Raw genomic sequence first — 15,810 nt, forward strand, 5'->3', positions numbered from 1 at the left:
AGCCAAATAGTAATTTTTCATGTTTGATAGTAAAAGAAAGAGCAGGAAGCTTTTTGTACCAATGTTTGCAGACAATTAAACATTCCAGCAGGACTGAGTAGAACTGCACTGTACTATTGAATCTGAATGTGTCAGAGCTCACTGAATGAGGAGGCACGCTCTTCGCTGTATAATTCTACATTCCAATCACTCATTTAATGTGTTGTGTTACTGCAGCACTCTCTGCTGGTCAAAACGTGTTACCTTTCGGGTCAATTTTGCTCATAAGATTTCTAAGAACTGTTCAAGTGCTTACCCCCGCAAGCCAGCCTGAACTATTCACGTGAACCTGTTATTTGGACTTAACCACTTTTGTGGAACAGCCACATAGTCAGACTAACTTATTTAAGTTCAAATATAATTTCACAAAATTTAATAAAAGCCTGTCTTTGGCACTAGGGCTGTATGGGCTTCATTATTGTACACAAATATTAACACATCAAACCAGGTCAAAGTAGACTAGAGTTAAATTTATTTATTAATTTTTACATATTGAACGGCAAAAGAAAGTTTGTGTTTTAGTAATCCTGAAAATGTTGTCCATCTAAAAAGTTATTGTTATTGACTGTCCAAGCCGCCAGTGTGTCCGGCACCTGAGGATGTATTGCAATACACTAAAGCTGAAAACATAGAAATACAATAAAATGTAAACATATCTTACAAATCACTATATTTGTGCTTTTTAGATGGACAGATGGGACACAGTGGATACACAAACATGTAACAGATTACGATCTTGAATTCTCTCCTTGGGTGGGTAAACTAAAAATGCAACAGGTCAAACAGAGCACATCTACATGTACACATTTTACCAAATTGCAACAGTATGTGTAATTGACAGGCCAAGTAGTAAGTACATATGTATTGTGACTAAAGTGTAAAATTTAAATCTGCATCAAAATTGATTGACCTAAAGACAAAAACAACAAAACTGTAAAAAAAACAAAAACAATTCTAGACACCAGTTAATAAGTAAAAAAAAAAATTAAGGTGGAGGCCATCAAACACTAAATGCATTTTATGAAGCTGTAGTGTGCGATCTTTCAATTCTAGTTTGAAGGCATACTTTTTGAAAAGAATATAAAACCCTCACTGTCAGTCTTGAAAATATTAAGATAAAAAGCAACTTTTGTGGCAATTTTGGTTTTGAGTTATAAAAGAGTCTGAAAGAATATGTATATACACTTGGCAGTATGTATGCAATAACAATACAGCTGAATATAAATACAGCCAACGCTTGGCTCTGTGAAAAAAAACATGCATATCAAAAACTCTTCATGCTCAAAGGCCCCAGGAATATACAAGTTCAATAGAAGTTTACCTTCTTAAAGCGTTCAAATAATGGGTAAGGAAATGGTCTCAAAACTCATGTCTCATACATGTTCATTTTAAATATTCTTGATTATGAACATTTGATCCTGTCTTGCTGAACACAAAATTTTCTGAGATGGGATGTACATTTGGCTCAAAACATCACAAAGAGGAAATAGTGCCTACTATGGCAAAACACTGTCTGTTGAACCCACTAATTGAATAATACTGTCAAAGCCAGTATCTTGCACCTCTGGATACAAGTCAACAATAAGAGGAATATAAGATAAACAGAGACTTATAACAAGTGGCTTAAATCTGAAATAACTTATTTTGCAAAATAAGAGCAAAAACAAACATTTTAGAAGTATGTAGCTCGTGTAAAGTCTTCTATAGGGATACTGATTGTTAATAAGGATTCTATGAAAGGCTCACTGTTGTAGACTAAAGAAGGCAAAGACAAGAGAGGACACCTTAGACTTAACTACTATACATTCACATTCGTTCTCTGTAATCAAAGCCGATGTAATTGGGACAATTGGGATTAGCTGCATACTCAAGACGCATGTTAGTTATTGTGAAGACCCTGATTCAACACTGCAAGTGAAAAACGACAGAATGATGTTCAAGAGATTAAGATTATCACATCCAGATGATGACCCCATTCCTCTCAAAGCAGCAAGATTAGAGACTGTACTATTGGATGTGAAATTTGGGAGGCCAAGGCTTGAGTAGTAGGTGGTGAGTACAGAACTTTTGGTCACGTTTGAACTGGGCAAGAAGCACATTTACAACTGCACTCTTTCAATAAAGTCGCTTCTCAAAACTGTTGGGAGAGAAAATAAATTAAATTAATGTTGGTTATGACTGATTCAGATAGACTGGGAAACAAAATGATTTCAATTCTTACGAATGTAAACCATGAACTCCTCCCTCCATTTGTGCAGACATGGTTCGCTTTTCAAACTTAAGTTCTCCAGAGTACATCATTGACCTAGGAACATTTAAATAATTCAAAAGACTAAGCGTGATCACATCAAATGCACAGTGAAATGCATAAAACCATATGCTTACCGAAGAACTGAGAGACTTTTGGCCCCAATGTCTTGGCAGCCATGCTGGATACCAGCAATTAGGTAAGGGACAAACTTATGGATGGATCCCTTGTCCTGGACTGAGCCAGACACACCTTGGGCCACCTTTACTTTGTCTCCCTCACTATAGAAAAAAATAATGATTTTTAAAAAAATTTGTGACATGAGTAACAGCTCAATTAACACTTTACACAAACCTAAAATAGCGTTTTTGGCTGCTCGCATTTTTCTCCATTGCATCCAGAGAGCCCATACCACGGTATTTTTTTAGCCTCACACCATCAGAAAAGAAGTACTCCCCGGGGGCCTCAGTGGTTGCTGCCAGCAATGAACCCATCATCACTTTAAAAAAGGGGAAAAAAAAAAAAAGAATATAGTTAGTTTTATTTTTTGTTTTAGTTTTTATGCGATTTCACTTATCAGGCCAAATATGTTATTGATGTAGTGAACTTACCAGTTGATGCTCCCAGAGACAGTGCCTTTATCACATGTCCTACAGTTTGAATGCCACCATCAGCAATAACCGGCACACCAAAGCGCCGGGCGTACTCTGCCACCTTGTACACAGATGTTCCCTGGGGCCTCCCGCACGCCATGACTGAAAGACAGGTAAACAAAACAAGTAAACAACTTATATGTCAACATAAAGAAAACATGCTTACCACAACGTGTGGGTAAATAAAAGGCAAGTTCATTTTCATAAAGGAAAGTTGTCTTTTTATTTTGTATACGACCCGATTAAAAAAATGATTTAAAAAAATAAAAAATAAATCATAAAAGGTGGTTTCCATGGCAACATAAAAGGAGGCCAGACAATGATAAATAACCATCTCAGCAGTGTAAATTTGTGTAGCTTTGAGGCTAGTAATATCAGGCACAAACACTAAGTTACTGAATAAAACAGGCATGGAGCATTAATAATAAATTGGCTACTTATACTACTGATAAACTGTTACTACAAAGTAGCAAATAATTTAAAAATAAAAATAGTGATTGTGTACCAAGTAAATTATATACCTTCTTGTGTGATGCAGATGGAGCCACAGCCCATGCCGACTCTCAAAGCGTCCACACCAGCATCAATCAGATTCTTGGCCTGAGCTGCTGTAACCACTACGAGTCACAAGGACAAATGAAGGTCTGAATGTATAAGGTTTTGCAATTCAGTCATTATGCTATAAAGTTTAATAGAGGTGGGGATTTTAAGGGCATGTCTTCATTAACATGACTATAAAGGATGCATATATGCATTAAGCTGCATTTAAATTAATGTAATCATTTAATGAATATTTATTATTGTATTCTTCATCATTTGTTTTGATAAACAATTTGAAAGTTTCTTTGTAATGGTTGTAATTATATTTTTTTCTGTTGAACATGCTTCAGTGATTGGTACTCTTACAGGTGAGAGTAATGAATTGAGTTTCTGAGAAGCCTGAAATGCTTTAAAAGCTAATAACTGAAACTTTTAAATGTTCTCACCATTTCCCCCAACAACTTGCAGTTCTGGATACTTCTGCTTAATATAATTTATTATGTTGATTTGGTAGACAGAGTTGCCTTGGGAAGAATCCTTAAAACAGAAAATTAAATTGTATTAAAAGGGGAAATGAATAATCTAGAAACAATTGAAAATAATATGAAGAAGCAGTCAATAAAAAAAAAAACAACATACTGACATTACTTTCTCTTTATTATATTGATATTACTTCTTAAAGACAACTTACCAGAACAACAACATCAACTCCAGCTTGCACCAACAGATCCAGTCTATATTTGTCATCTTCTCTTGTGCCAATGGCAGCACCACACAGCAGCTGTTTGCGAGAATCTTTAGAGGCAAGGGGGTAGTCCCTGTTCTTTTTCAGATCAGTTCTGGCAATGATAGCCACCAGTTCATCATTGTCATTTACAATGGGAAGCTTGCCTGTTTAAAAGAAACATACATATCAGAATTAGAAAAACATACCAATTTAAGCTGAGGAGGTGATTGTACTTTAGAAAAAAAAACCTTTTTTGCTCCGTTGCAATATATCATTGGCTTCTTTGAGTGTGACACCAGCTGGAGCAACCACCAATTCATCCCTCTTAGTCATGGCCTGCAAAAATAACACATCATTTAAATTTGGACCATGCACTTAATACAAAAAATAACATAATAAATGAATTACACACCTCTTCCAAAGGTCTGCTGTGCTCCTTCTCAGTGAGGAAATCTATGTCTCTTGAGGTGACAATGCCCATCAGTTTGCTGCCCATTTTACCCGTCTCTGTGACTGGAATGCCAGAGAAGCCGTGTCGAACTTTGGCCTCAAACACATCCCCAACAGTGTGTCTTGGGCTCATCACGACTGGATCTGTGATGAACCCCTGCTCAAACCGCTGAAAACAAATAGGGAAAACTTATAATATTGAAGTTTTGTAATATGCATCCACAAGCTAGAAAAAACAAAAATAATAAGAGTTTTAATAAGTACATACCTTTACTTTTCGAACTTCATTAGCTTGAAATTCTGGAGTGCAGTTGTGATGAATGATGCCAATTCCACCCATTAACTTTAAAATAGAGTACACTTGAGTTAGTTTATTCCACATATGGTCATAAAGTTAGGTGAGACTTAAACACTTACTGCCATAGCAATAGCCATAGCCGACTCTGTAACTGTGTCCATGGGTGAAGAGATAAGAGGGGTCTTTAATGTGATCTTCTTGGTCAATGCAGATGTAAGATCCTAGAGAAAAAAAATCAATGTCAAGAGCCTTTTGTAGTATACAGCATTTTACTTTGCATCCAACAGGGGGCAGCCAAACTTTAAAAATTCTAATCCTTTCCTACAATCCATTGTTATACTTGAAGTAACTTTCTTTACCTAAAAAGATTAAATACACAGAATTCATTGTTAGTGGCATTCATGGAATTAGACGGGAAATGTCAAAAAGCACTGCAGGTCTAGAGTTACTTTTTATAGAAATCCAAATTTGTGATACAGCAAGAAACGGCAAGGTCAATACTACTATAAATCTTTCGGAAAGTTCTCACAACAATTTGCAGTTCATAGAGTGCAGTGTAAATAGTGACATTCTTGGCACATAGGAATCCAAAAAATGTGTTATGATGGTAAAACCTGGACTTCTTATCTGAGGCAGACATAAACTATAAGCTTGGGAACTGCTTTTCTCAAGGGTTCACTGTGAAAGCCAAGTCCAAAGTGCTGGCCCCACAAGTCAATTCAGGGTACAATCCACACCCACCTGTTAAATTCAACTGAGAGTTCGGAAAGTACTTAAAGACATCACAAGTCCATACTATTTTCATCAACAGTCCTACTCTGTGTGACTAAACTGCGTAAAATTTTATAATAGAGGATAAAAGCATGCAGGAACAAGAAAGTCAACGAAAGTTGTAACTGAAGCCAAATTCAAATTGGAGACAGCTCACAAAGACTTTGTGTGGAGTTATTTAAAACTGAGCCAAGTTGCATGAGCATTTAAATAACAACATTGGCCTGATACCATCACAGAACTAAAAGACATAGACTTAAAATGTAAATTAGTAAAAGTTATTTTCAGAAGTATCTGTCTGGGGAAGGGCGCAATGAATCAAACAGACGTAAACATTTGGTTAAGAAAGTCGTCGGCGGATGACCACAGGAAGGCAGGAATAGCTCCAGACCAGGAGAAATGCCACTTTAACCAAACATGGCATTTAAAAAAATAGTTGGGAAAGTCAACAACACCTTGTTTTCTTGGTATTTTTTTCATTATGAATACCTCCTCATGGTTCAACTTTTACTCACCACTTCATCTGAGGTAAAGTCAATAAAGCCAGGTAAAATCAGGAAGTCACTGAAAAAGAAAGTATTGCACCATTAGTGGCCAGAAATTTTAATAAATAAACATGAATTCTTATTTAAAAACTGGGACATTTAATGAGCTACACAGCATTACTGACTGTTGTAAGACATTTAGTAATCATTTGACGACAAGAGTTTTTTTTGTACATGATAAATAATGTGTAGTCTGCATTTAAAAACAAAAAACAAAAAAAAAAAAAACCTAATGTTTCAAATGGAGGGAAGGTGAGGAAATGTAAGGGGCATAAACGGTGCATTTTAAAATGGTGAGAAAATATACAGTATACTGTATCATCTCATCTATGTGAGGGTTTCAAGGAGAGTTTGAAAAATGATGGTGACAGACTAAAAAACTGGGACATAAGAACTACTTTATAATGCATAACAAAATTGTTTCTTGCACTTCAAATGGACTTTGACATGAGTAGTTTAAATCGACGCTTGGGGTGACATGACAGCAACAACCCCTTTACATAAGCTTTACAGCTTCTTGGGGGTTCCATGTTTTTCACAGGGTCAACTGGGAATAGGTGAACGATAGACACTTCCATATGTAGCATATAAACGCAGAATTGTAGATAGTATGTTGATACGTGTGTGTATGTTGCTATGTGTGTGTATGTATGTATGTGCCTTACTAAACTTTGACCATTGTGAAAAATAAATTGAATTGAATTGAAATTTGAATTGAACAATTGTATTTATGATTTTTAGTATAATGGCAATACAAAAGTTTCTTGGCCGAAGCCAGTAACAAATAACGGTTTATTATTATGATCCAAAAAGAATTGCATTATTTACCATCAATTGAATATCAGTGAAAAGTTTCATTTTTCAGAAGTAATTATTTCAATATCGTCCCATGCCTAATGCAAAGTTATTCAAAATTGACATTATTTAGGTCACTCAAGTCAAAAAGCTCAATTACACCATAGGAACCTCCTGTATTAAACACGGGGTTGCTGGTTCAATGCCCTGGACCACAGCCGTTTAAGTCAATTGGCACATTTCACTACGGACATGGGGTGAAGAGCAGATATTGGCCTGGGTGGCTGTCAGAAAGGGAGAATTGCATGCCAGGCAGGGTCATACAGAGATGCTTGCAATTCTGAGGTGGTCACAAGGGCCATCATCGTTACTTAAAGCTTTAATTTATATCACTTTCAAAAGCAGCAAGGCAAATGGTAACAGTGAGTAATTATTTTCAAGAATTTCTTTTCCAGGGCGTTTCTCATTTCCCATGTGTGCAAAATATTTTTTTCAGCTATTCCAAGACACGTGGGACCCTGAATATGAAGGTGTAATGATTTACTGAAGAATATGTAGGAGTTTCTTTTTATAGTCCAAATGCCCACAGACGTCAATACTGTAACACAAAAAGTCCAGCATCTGCTAGCATTTAGCAGCAACCACAAACCTCAGCTGTAGCACACAAGCCTACGCCTACTCACCCAATGCTATTTAAACCAATGCACTGGGTCCTTATGGTCTGCATTTGACTGTTAAATGTAGACAAATGCTTGCAGAGGGAAACAGATTCAAATTAGACCACATACGCAATTCAATTAGTGCTACAAGTGGCTTCAAAGGATTCTGGATCTGTGGATCAACAGGTTTAACAAGGCAACATTTGCCCATACATCAAGGCATCTTCCAAAATAACAGGTCAGAAATGACTAACAACGAAGTCACACCCATATCTGTTTAGTCTGGCAAACAGCTTTACTTGATACTAGTTTTTGTTTTACTCACTACGGGAGAGTAACAAAAAACACAGCATAGCAAAAATATACTTCCATGTCAGATCCTGTATTAGGGCATTAGGGTATTAGGTATACAGGTTATAATAGAAATGATGAGTATTTAAAACTATTATTTATTTATGTACTTAAGAGAAAGTTGCACAGCCCTAACCAGTATAATGTAGAAATAATAGCAACAGGGCAATGTTATTCTAAAGTTTTTCAGATCCAACAGTCAGATGCCAAACTGAATTCCAAATTAACTAATCCCAGTCTTCGAGTCACCTGATGTCAATTGAATGATCATGTGCTGAACTCTTACATCGATCATGGTGTGTTTCATTAAGATGTGATGAGGATGTTCAATGACCATAGAAGATTGGGCCATGACTGAGGAATCAATTCAAGGTTAAGTTATTGAACATTTTATGTAGTGATTTTGGAAATATGCTAAGAAGCTAATAATCTCAACAGTTGACAAAAAACACCCTTTTACACACTTAATGGTGTAAAAATATGTCACTAGTTGTTATTAAATTAGTACAAGCTACAAATTGCATTAGTAGGTCTACACAACACAATTAGTATAAGCTGTAGTACTTTAAAATCAAATCATGTGAGCTTTCATGTAAGAACAAAAAACTAAGTTAAGTCTGAAAATGAGTAAAATTCATATTAGCTAAGATATATTAAAAGGAGTTACACAAACTGAAGCAAATTTCATTTTCATGAGTCTGAAGTTAACCATTCCACAGACAAACTCTCTATCATTAGCATTCATGCAGATTTGTAGCAAAATAGAATGTAAATATAACGTATCTCTGTAAACGTAATAGACATTTAAAAAGGGTCAATATTTTTGCTTTCCCACTAAAATGTATTTTACAACAGACAATCAGCCGTGCATTGTTTATGCAGACAGCCATTTTACTCACTTGTAGGTCAACCCATCTCCTTTAGAGCATAGCTCTTCAGCCGTATGACCATCGGAGACAACACACTGTTGGTCAGATCTGCTGGTTCAAAATGTGTTGGCCATTATAAAGTAGTCGTGTGTAACTGTACTAACCAATGGAGAGTTTGTTTTATAAAGGCTACCTTAGAAGTAATTTATTATATTACTTATATTGGAATAAATTATACTGAACCAGAAATTAGATTATCATGTAAAAGAACTTACTTGTAAGTGAGGCCATCTCCAATAGAGAAAAGCTGCTGTGCTGATAGTCCATCTTCAGGAACATATCCTGTGCCACCACTGATTAAGTAATCGGCCATGCTGTTGAACAATAAAGAAGTAGTTATTTTATGCAACCCACCCCTTGTCCAAAATGATCATATGAGGTTTTGCAGAGCACTTGTCTAATCATCAACTTGCAGCTGGACCTTCTTATAACCACATAAGCATAGCAACATCAACATCTTTACCGAAACAGAGGCAGTGCGCATGCGTGACATAACACTAAAAACACTGTTAACATACAACAGATAAACAACTGAGGTTGGAGGGTGCCTGTGCCTTTAAGGTACTGCATTATGTATGTGAAAACAAAAACATGGCCACATAAAAGTAACAAGTTAAATTACAGAGGGAAAAAACAGCACTTACGTCAGAACGTAAAGACGTGGCCGAGTGACCCATTAACATAAGCACTGATTTTGCTATATTTATTTAAAATTATTGGACTACGGCTATTAATATTATAATACCAATATCACTGAAAAAAAGTTACTTGTAGTTTAGCATATGGTTACTAGCTTAATGACCTACATTTTTTTATTCTGTATGTTAGCATCTCGCATCCGACATCTGTCAGGCTGTCCATGGCATGAGAAAAATACAGCTATTTTAGATGTTTATATGTTGTAGGGACGTCTTCAGATACGTGTAAAACAGAAGCTCTTGCAACAATAAAACAGTAAAACATCGCATTGTACGTTATATTCACGTGCTACTAATGTGAATAATCTGACTATATATGAATATGGACACGTTTAAATGAATAATCTCGGGTATTAAAACTGTAATACATTTCTGATCTAACTAGTTGTTTTTGGGTACACTCACGCACACACACACGTGTCCAGTAGCAGCAGTAGGATACAAATAAGAGAAGACCTGATTTCCTGCGTTTACATCGAAAACATGTGCAAATGCGTTAGCATTTAGCATTAGCGACACAGCCGCTATAACTTGACACAAAAGGCTGTGCATCCCCAAAGACACTCCTTCTTCTGGAATAATGCAGGTGAGAGCTTTAAACCATCTATTGTAATTTATGTTCTAAACCAGTGCAAACTCATCATATGCATTTCCCAACTAAATGTAGCTAGCTATATTGGAGAGTTGATGCCCACGTTGACTAGACATGACCAACTTCCCTGAATTAAGAAGGGGCAATTAAATCAACAAACTACATATTACAGCTTAAAATTACCTCAAAAAACGCACAAGGGGTGAACCTGATCGTTCGTGGATCCAACTTGTAAAAAGTACTGTTCGCCAGGCTTGAATGAGAGGGTTTTGCCGAGTGCTGAGTGCTCGGTGTGTGTTATGTACGAGCAGCAGCCGCGTCACATCCCCTCCACAAGAGGCGGGTTTACCATGCCTTAACCTTCCACATCCAATCTAATTAACACTATTAGACAAACTAGAAAAGAGTGATCTGTGTGCTCTAAAATTCACCAGCGAAATTATTTGCAGAAAGTAGGCTATTCCATATGTGGCCTTGTCAAACAGTTCACTAAATCTACATGGCCAAATTCCCCAATCTGTGCATTTGTCCTTTATGTGGGTCTATCTGCTGCCACAGACCCACTGTTGTGTTATGTTTAGCATTTTAAGGCATTTTACATTAGGACAAAATTTGTATATGAAATAAATCCAAGCAGTCAGTAATTTCAGCTTTGGTCCTATACTTTTCATGCTGATTTCAGTATTGCCAGGTCACTCCAGGGTATGTTTTCCAGGACCATTTAATTGAATGTGGACTAGTCAGTAGTTTTTGATGATGTAGCCTACAAATTAGGGCTAGTGTGTGCTGATTTCGCTCCTCTCTTCTGCTCCAATGATGCAACAAAATGTTTTTGAGCTTAAAAGTTAAAAACTGGAATTTAATCTAGAGTTTAGTTCTACTTGAAATTTGCACTTTCATTGAATGCAAAGCAGAATGTGGTCTATTTGCAAAGTAATCTGAGTGGACATGAAATCTGATCCCACACAAAATCACTCATTTACATTTGCAGCCCTTAGTTGCAGACTGCGAGTTACTCCAAGTTATCAAGGCACTCCATATAATAATCAGGGCATCAATAAAATATAATTCATGACAAATTCAAACATTTACCTCTCTGGGCCTAAACCAGCCTGGTAACGGTTGGCACTGTATCGGCGCGCAGCACTTTCATGTCCATGCCCATGCAGACTTTGCCAAACAAAATGCTCTCCGTCAATAGATAACATATGGCGAGGTTGAGTATCACCTACAATTCTTGTGTAGTCTACATGTGTGCTGGCTCTTGCTCCATTTGTCCCAAACTGCTCACATCCATGTTCTTCCATCACCGAGGACTTCAGTTCCAACAGCCTCACTGCTTTCTTGATTTCTGTTGTGTCAATTCCTACTTGTTTTCGAAAAGAAATTTGTGAAAATAACCTTCACTGGAGCAATAGGTTTGACTTAAAGGGTAGCTTAGTCCAGAAAAATGTAATACAAACAAACCACGCTATTTTCAAGGTCTTTGCTGATCCAGCCAACTTCACCAGATATGCATGGGTGCTGCCACAGAGAAGAAAAACAGTAAGTTGTGCCAGCCTCCTCCTTCTGTCCGTACTCAGGATGCACCTGCCTTTGAAAAGGCACAAGCCACCTCTAGGCGTGTCATCAGAGGGCGTCACCTAGGAGATTCTCCCACTGAGAGGGTGTTGTCGTGGAAATGATGCCAACGACAGAACATGTCAGTGTTGAGAGGCTGCAGAGTCCATGTTTTCAAATGGGGGAGGTCCAGAGAGTAATAGCAATGGGAAAGAGCATTGCACTTATGTTAGATAAAGCAATTATTGCCCCAAGCATTTCTCTGCAAGTTGAATAACATGAGTGCTCCATAAAGCTTTGTCTATGGGTTAATCCAGCTTTCTACCAGTGCTGCACTTTCAAAGAGGATTTCAGATTTAGAATGAGGGCTGCAAACAGGACAGCCACTACAATCTGTGGGCACTGTTGAAAGAGAAAACTCAGTTTTTCTATGTAATCATCAATAAACACTTTTACTTAACTTGCATGCACCAAAACCTGCTTGTACTGTGACACAAATGAGAAAAAAATCCAACCAAGGGTGGAAACTGTTACATAAAAAGAGTATTTCAGGAACGCATGTTTTGATCATAGGTTTGTGAGGGATTGCCCTTATTCCCCCACATGTCAAAGGTCTTTTCTCTGTTCTCAGGGATCACCTCCAGGTGACTGACTGTTTGTGACAGTTGGGGAGATGTTAAGATGGAAAATCCTCTTAGAATATCTCCACCAGTAAGTTCCCCCACACAACTCGTCTCAAACACATGCTAAAAGAAATTCACCGCAAATTACAGTAAAACAGAAAGACCATTTTAAAACTCAAACTTTCATGTATTTGTATGTATACAATGTTGAGTTTGTTTTTAATACTATGCTAATAATTACATGTTTGTGCTTAAGAATTCTCCTGGTGGGTAATGTAAAGTTTGAAGTACTGTTAAGGTGCCCCTTCATGATGAACCATGTAATGTTTGAAATTGAAGCCTTGACGTCTTGTCACACGCAGTGAGATGGCGCTCACATGCCATGCACGCTCCTCTCTCCCATTCACTCAGTTACCATAATGAAAATCATGTGCACAGCCGGGGCACTACATGACTGGCTGAGACAAATCAGAGTCATAAGATGTCAGTGTGTGTAACCTTTAATTATATAAGATCATGACTTGATGAATGCAGCATGAAATATTTAAGTTTTTTCAAAGTATTGTGGACTGTGTATCTAAAACCTTACTAACTTCAAGTTTTGGTTACATTGCCAATAATCCACTGTAGTCCAACTGAATTCTTCTGAGTTTTATTATAGAAATTGTCTCTTCAGATCAATGTATGTGGGCAAATATCTGAGCAAAATTTTGTATTTAAACATTATCATAGAATAATACAATACGACCAAAAACTGTCAAGAAGAAAGACACACATTTTGTTTTGTGATGTTTACTAAGATAATTAATAATAATAATAATAATTATTATTATTATTATTATTGCTGTTGATGTTGTTGTAATTATCATAAGTTTTATTTTGTCAATGTCTTTTACATCTGTCACTTTTTGCTTAACTGTGAAGTGCTGCCATCTAGTGATCAAGGGGCTATGGACTTCTGCTTTTGCGGTTCATTGTGCTGTGAGAATGTTGCCTGGTACACCATCTGACTTCTTCCATATATTCAATACGGAGGAAGTGATCTTCTTGGTATGGAATGCATGCAAAAAGCCAAGTATGAATTAAACCTCAATGTTTTTATTTGATTAACTATTAAATATCAGTCTGGTCGATGTCGTTTTCACTTCTGTTGGTGCGCTCTGTGGACCGACCCCTGTGCACACTAGGTTTAGTTGTGTTTACCTTGCTTTTGGGTCGACTCTGTTCACATACACCGTGCATCATTCACGCCAAACACGCACCATGAGCCACGTGAGAGTCCATCAGCTGATCGCCGAATTTATTTCTACGACAACGCACTTCAATCGGACAGAGCCCCTTGAATACCCACTAACACTAACCTCTATACGCGATGGTCTTTTGTTTCACCTGTGGCTAAATACACCGTGAGGACTGTACGCGCTTGTAGCGGAGGAGAAAAAGCTTTTTGAACGACAGACGGATGCTCAGCTGCGCACAGAGGCAGCAGGAGACTGTCGCTGATGTTAAAGCTAATTCAAATGGCCTCGCCAGAAAATACTTAAGAGCAATAGACAATCCTATTAAAACACCATTTTCACAGTTTATTCGCAAACAAAGTTGATTCAGTATTTCCACTTTAAGGCAAAAGCAATCGATCCTTTAAAACATTTAAAAATCTAAAAAAGGAGCTAGGACAATTCTGTAAAAATCTGCACGATGAGCCCATGGATGATCCACAGATGAACCACGTGTGATGAACGGAGGAAATGACGTAGCGCACCACGTGCCTGTGACGTGTTGGCAGCTCGCCGTGAGGCACTGAACAGAACGCGAGGACACAAGTCATAAAAGTCATCAGGGGAGGATGTCCACTTTCTGCTTTTAGTGTTAAAGTGAAGTTAAACTGAAATTTAGTATTTTGACCAAAAACCGCAGCTACCGTGTTCGTGTGAGACTTCTGTTCTTAAAACTGTGGGACGAGAGCGGCCATAACCTCTGTGTGGTGCGTATCCGAATTATTGATGCCATAGTCTTAGTTTGAGTTTAGTTTAGTTTTAGTTTCAGTCGAGTGGCAGTGAACTAACGTGGCAAAATAAAGAAAGCGCATGGTCCTTCCTTTGTGGCATCGCCATCCCATCGCCATGTGCTCTGTTTAGCTCACTGTATGATGAGAGCTAAACTGTCATAAACTATGGTATGAGAGATAAAGTCTTGGTTTCACTGTATGCCCGTAATAATCTGTTCTGATCTATTTTGCAATGGTCTTTATATGCTTGATAAAGCACTATGTTGTGGTGTACTCATTCATTTTTTAATGTTGTGTGGTGGTTGTCCAAGTCTGTTGAGTGTCTTGCCTGTGTAACAGTCTTTATTGTGTTTCTTTGTTTCCTCACAGGAGCCATGGTGGTGGCTTTATTAAAGCTGTACTTTATTGGCACAGCTCTGATGGTCCTGGCCGTCTTTTACATGATTGTGGACTCCGTGGGTGGACTAATGTACGTCCAGAATCAACCCTACCTTCTGGAGCTACATCAAGAAAAACACCAGAGTTTTTCAAGGGGAACGGGACAGAGATGGAAAGACAAAACCGCCTATACTGTGCCACAGACCTGTTGTGACAAGGCCATAAATTAATGAAATGACTGCATCCCACATGATTTAATGGAGGTAGTTTATTACTCACCTTCATACGTCAGAACTGTGAACTTGAACACTCAAACAACTTGACTGCTTCATGGCTTGCACTAAATTTGTTGAAGCTGTTTTTACTACAATGTTTATACATATTTCATTTATAAAATATGAATATTAAAAATGTTTTTTTAATGATTACAGTTATATAAAAGGTAAAAAGATGTCTGAATGCAGAGTAGTTTCTTTTTCTTGGCAAAATATACCTATTGTGCAAACATGGTTTTTCCACCAGGATGATTGCACAACACCTATAGTCATACACTCAAGACGATGATGTACAGAACACTTGCTAAATATTAATGTGTTTACAAGGCAACAGCAGTTTTATTGAACCAAAGTTGGAGTTATTTTAGCCTTGCTTAACTGGTTGCTCCCCCTAGGTTAGTTTGAACTTTAAGGAACAAATTAACTTCTCTGGAAGGAGAATTATGCATGCTGACACAGTCAGTGCCCTGGCAGGTTTTTAACCATTTCAGACATTCCTTAAAATGAATCTTGTACAAGATGTGTCACGTGAGACAAAACATGAACATAAATATGTGAATTGCACTGGGTGAAGTTTTGATGTTGAACTGATGAATGTTTATTTTCCTTGTAATCACATAGTTCTAAATTGAGAACAGTTTGAAATAAAAATAAAAAAAATCCATCATCAA

At 37.3% G+C, this 15,810-nt stretch overlaps 1 protein-coding gene across 4 annotated transcripts; it reads right to left on the reverse strand.

The window, feature by feature from the left end:
* Positions 1-499: 499 nt before the first annotated feature.
* On the reverse strand, positions 500-11,648 carry impdh1b (IMP (inosine 5'-monophosphate) dehydrogenase 1b). Of its 4 annotated transcripts, none has more exons than XM_033989264.2 (16): positions 11,388-11,648; positions 9,221-9,319; positions 8,976-9,056; positions 6,242-6,290; positions 5,075-5,176; positions 4,926-5,000; positions 4,620-4,826; positions 4,456-4,543; positions 4,172-4,371; positions 3,927-4,017; positions 3,462-3,557; positions 2,899-3,042; positions 2,642-2,786; positions 2,425-2,568; positions 2,261-2,344; positions 500-2,176 (listed from the first exon to the last, which is right to left on the reverse strand). In XM_033989264.2, exons 1-16 carry the CDS (start codon positions 11,600-11,602, stop codon positions 2,155-2,157), a joined length of 1,842 nt encoding a protein of 613 aa, XP_033845155.1. In that variant the 5' UTR covers positions 11,603-11,648; the 3' UTR covers positions 500-2,154. The 4 variants fall into 4 exon arrangements, with proteins under 4 accessions (XP_033845155.1, XP_033845158.1, XP_055087455.1 ...); XM_033989267.2 differs by lacking the exon at positions 11,388-11,648 and adding an exon at positions 10,479-10,618; XM_055231480.1 differs by lacking the exons at positions 8,976-9,056; positions 11,388-11,648 and adding an exon at positions 10,479-10,630.
* Positions 11,649-15,810: the final 4,162 nt, after the last annotated feature.

The sequence above is a fragment of the Periophthalmus magnuspinnatus genome, chromosome 23 (genome assembly GCF_009829125.3).
Source record: "Periophthalmus magnuspinnatus isolate fPerMag1 chromosome 23, fPerMag1.2.pri, whole genome shotgun sequence".
NCBI lineage: Eukaryota > Metazoa > Chordata > Actinopteri > Gobiiformes > Gobiidae > Periophthalmus > Periophthalmus magnuspinnatus.

Excerpts from the sequence above, each read along its gene's own strand:
- impdh1b (XM_033989264.2), bottom strand. The coding sequence starts at position 11,602 with ATGGAAGAACATGGATGTGAGCAGTTTGGGACAAATGGAGCAAGAGCC. Across the intron at positions 9,320-11,387 it reads GCTGGTTTAGGCCCAGAGAG|CATGGCCGATTACTTAATCA; the intron begins GTAAATGTTTGA and ends ATTGTTCAACAG. Across the intron at positions 2,345-2,424 it reads AAAAGTCTCTCAGTTCTTCG|GTCAATGATGTACTCTGGAG; the intron begins GTAAGCATATGG and ends AAATGTTCCTAG.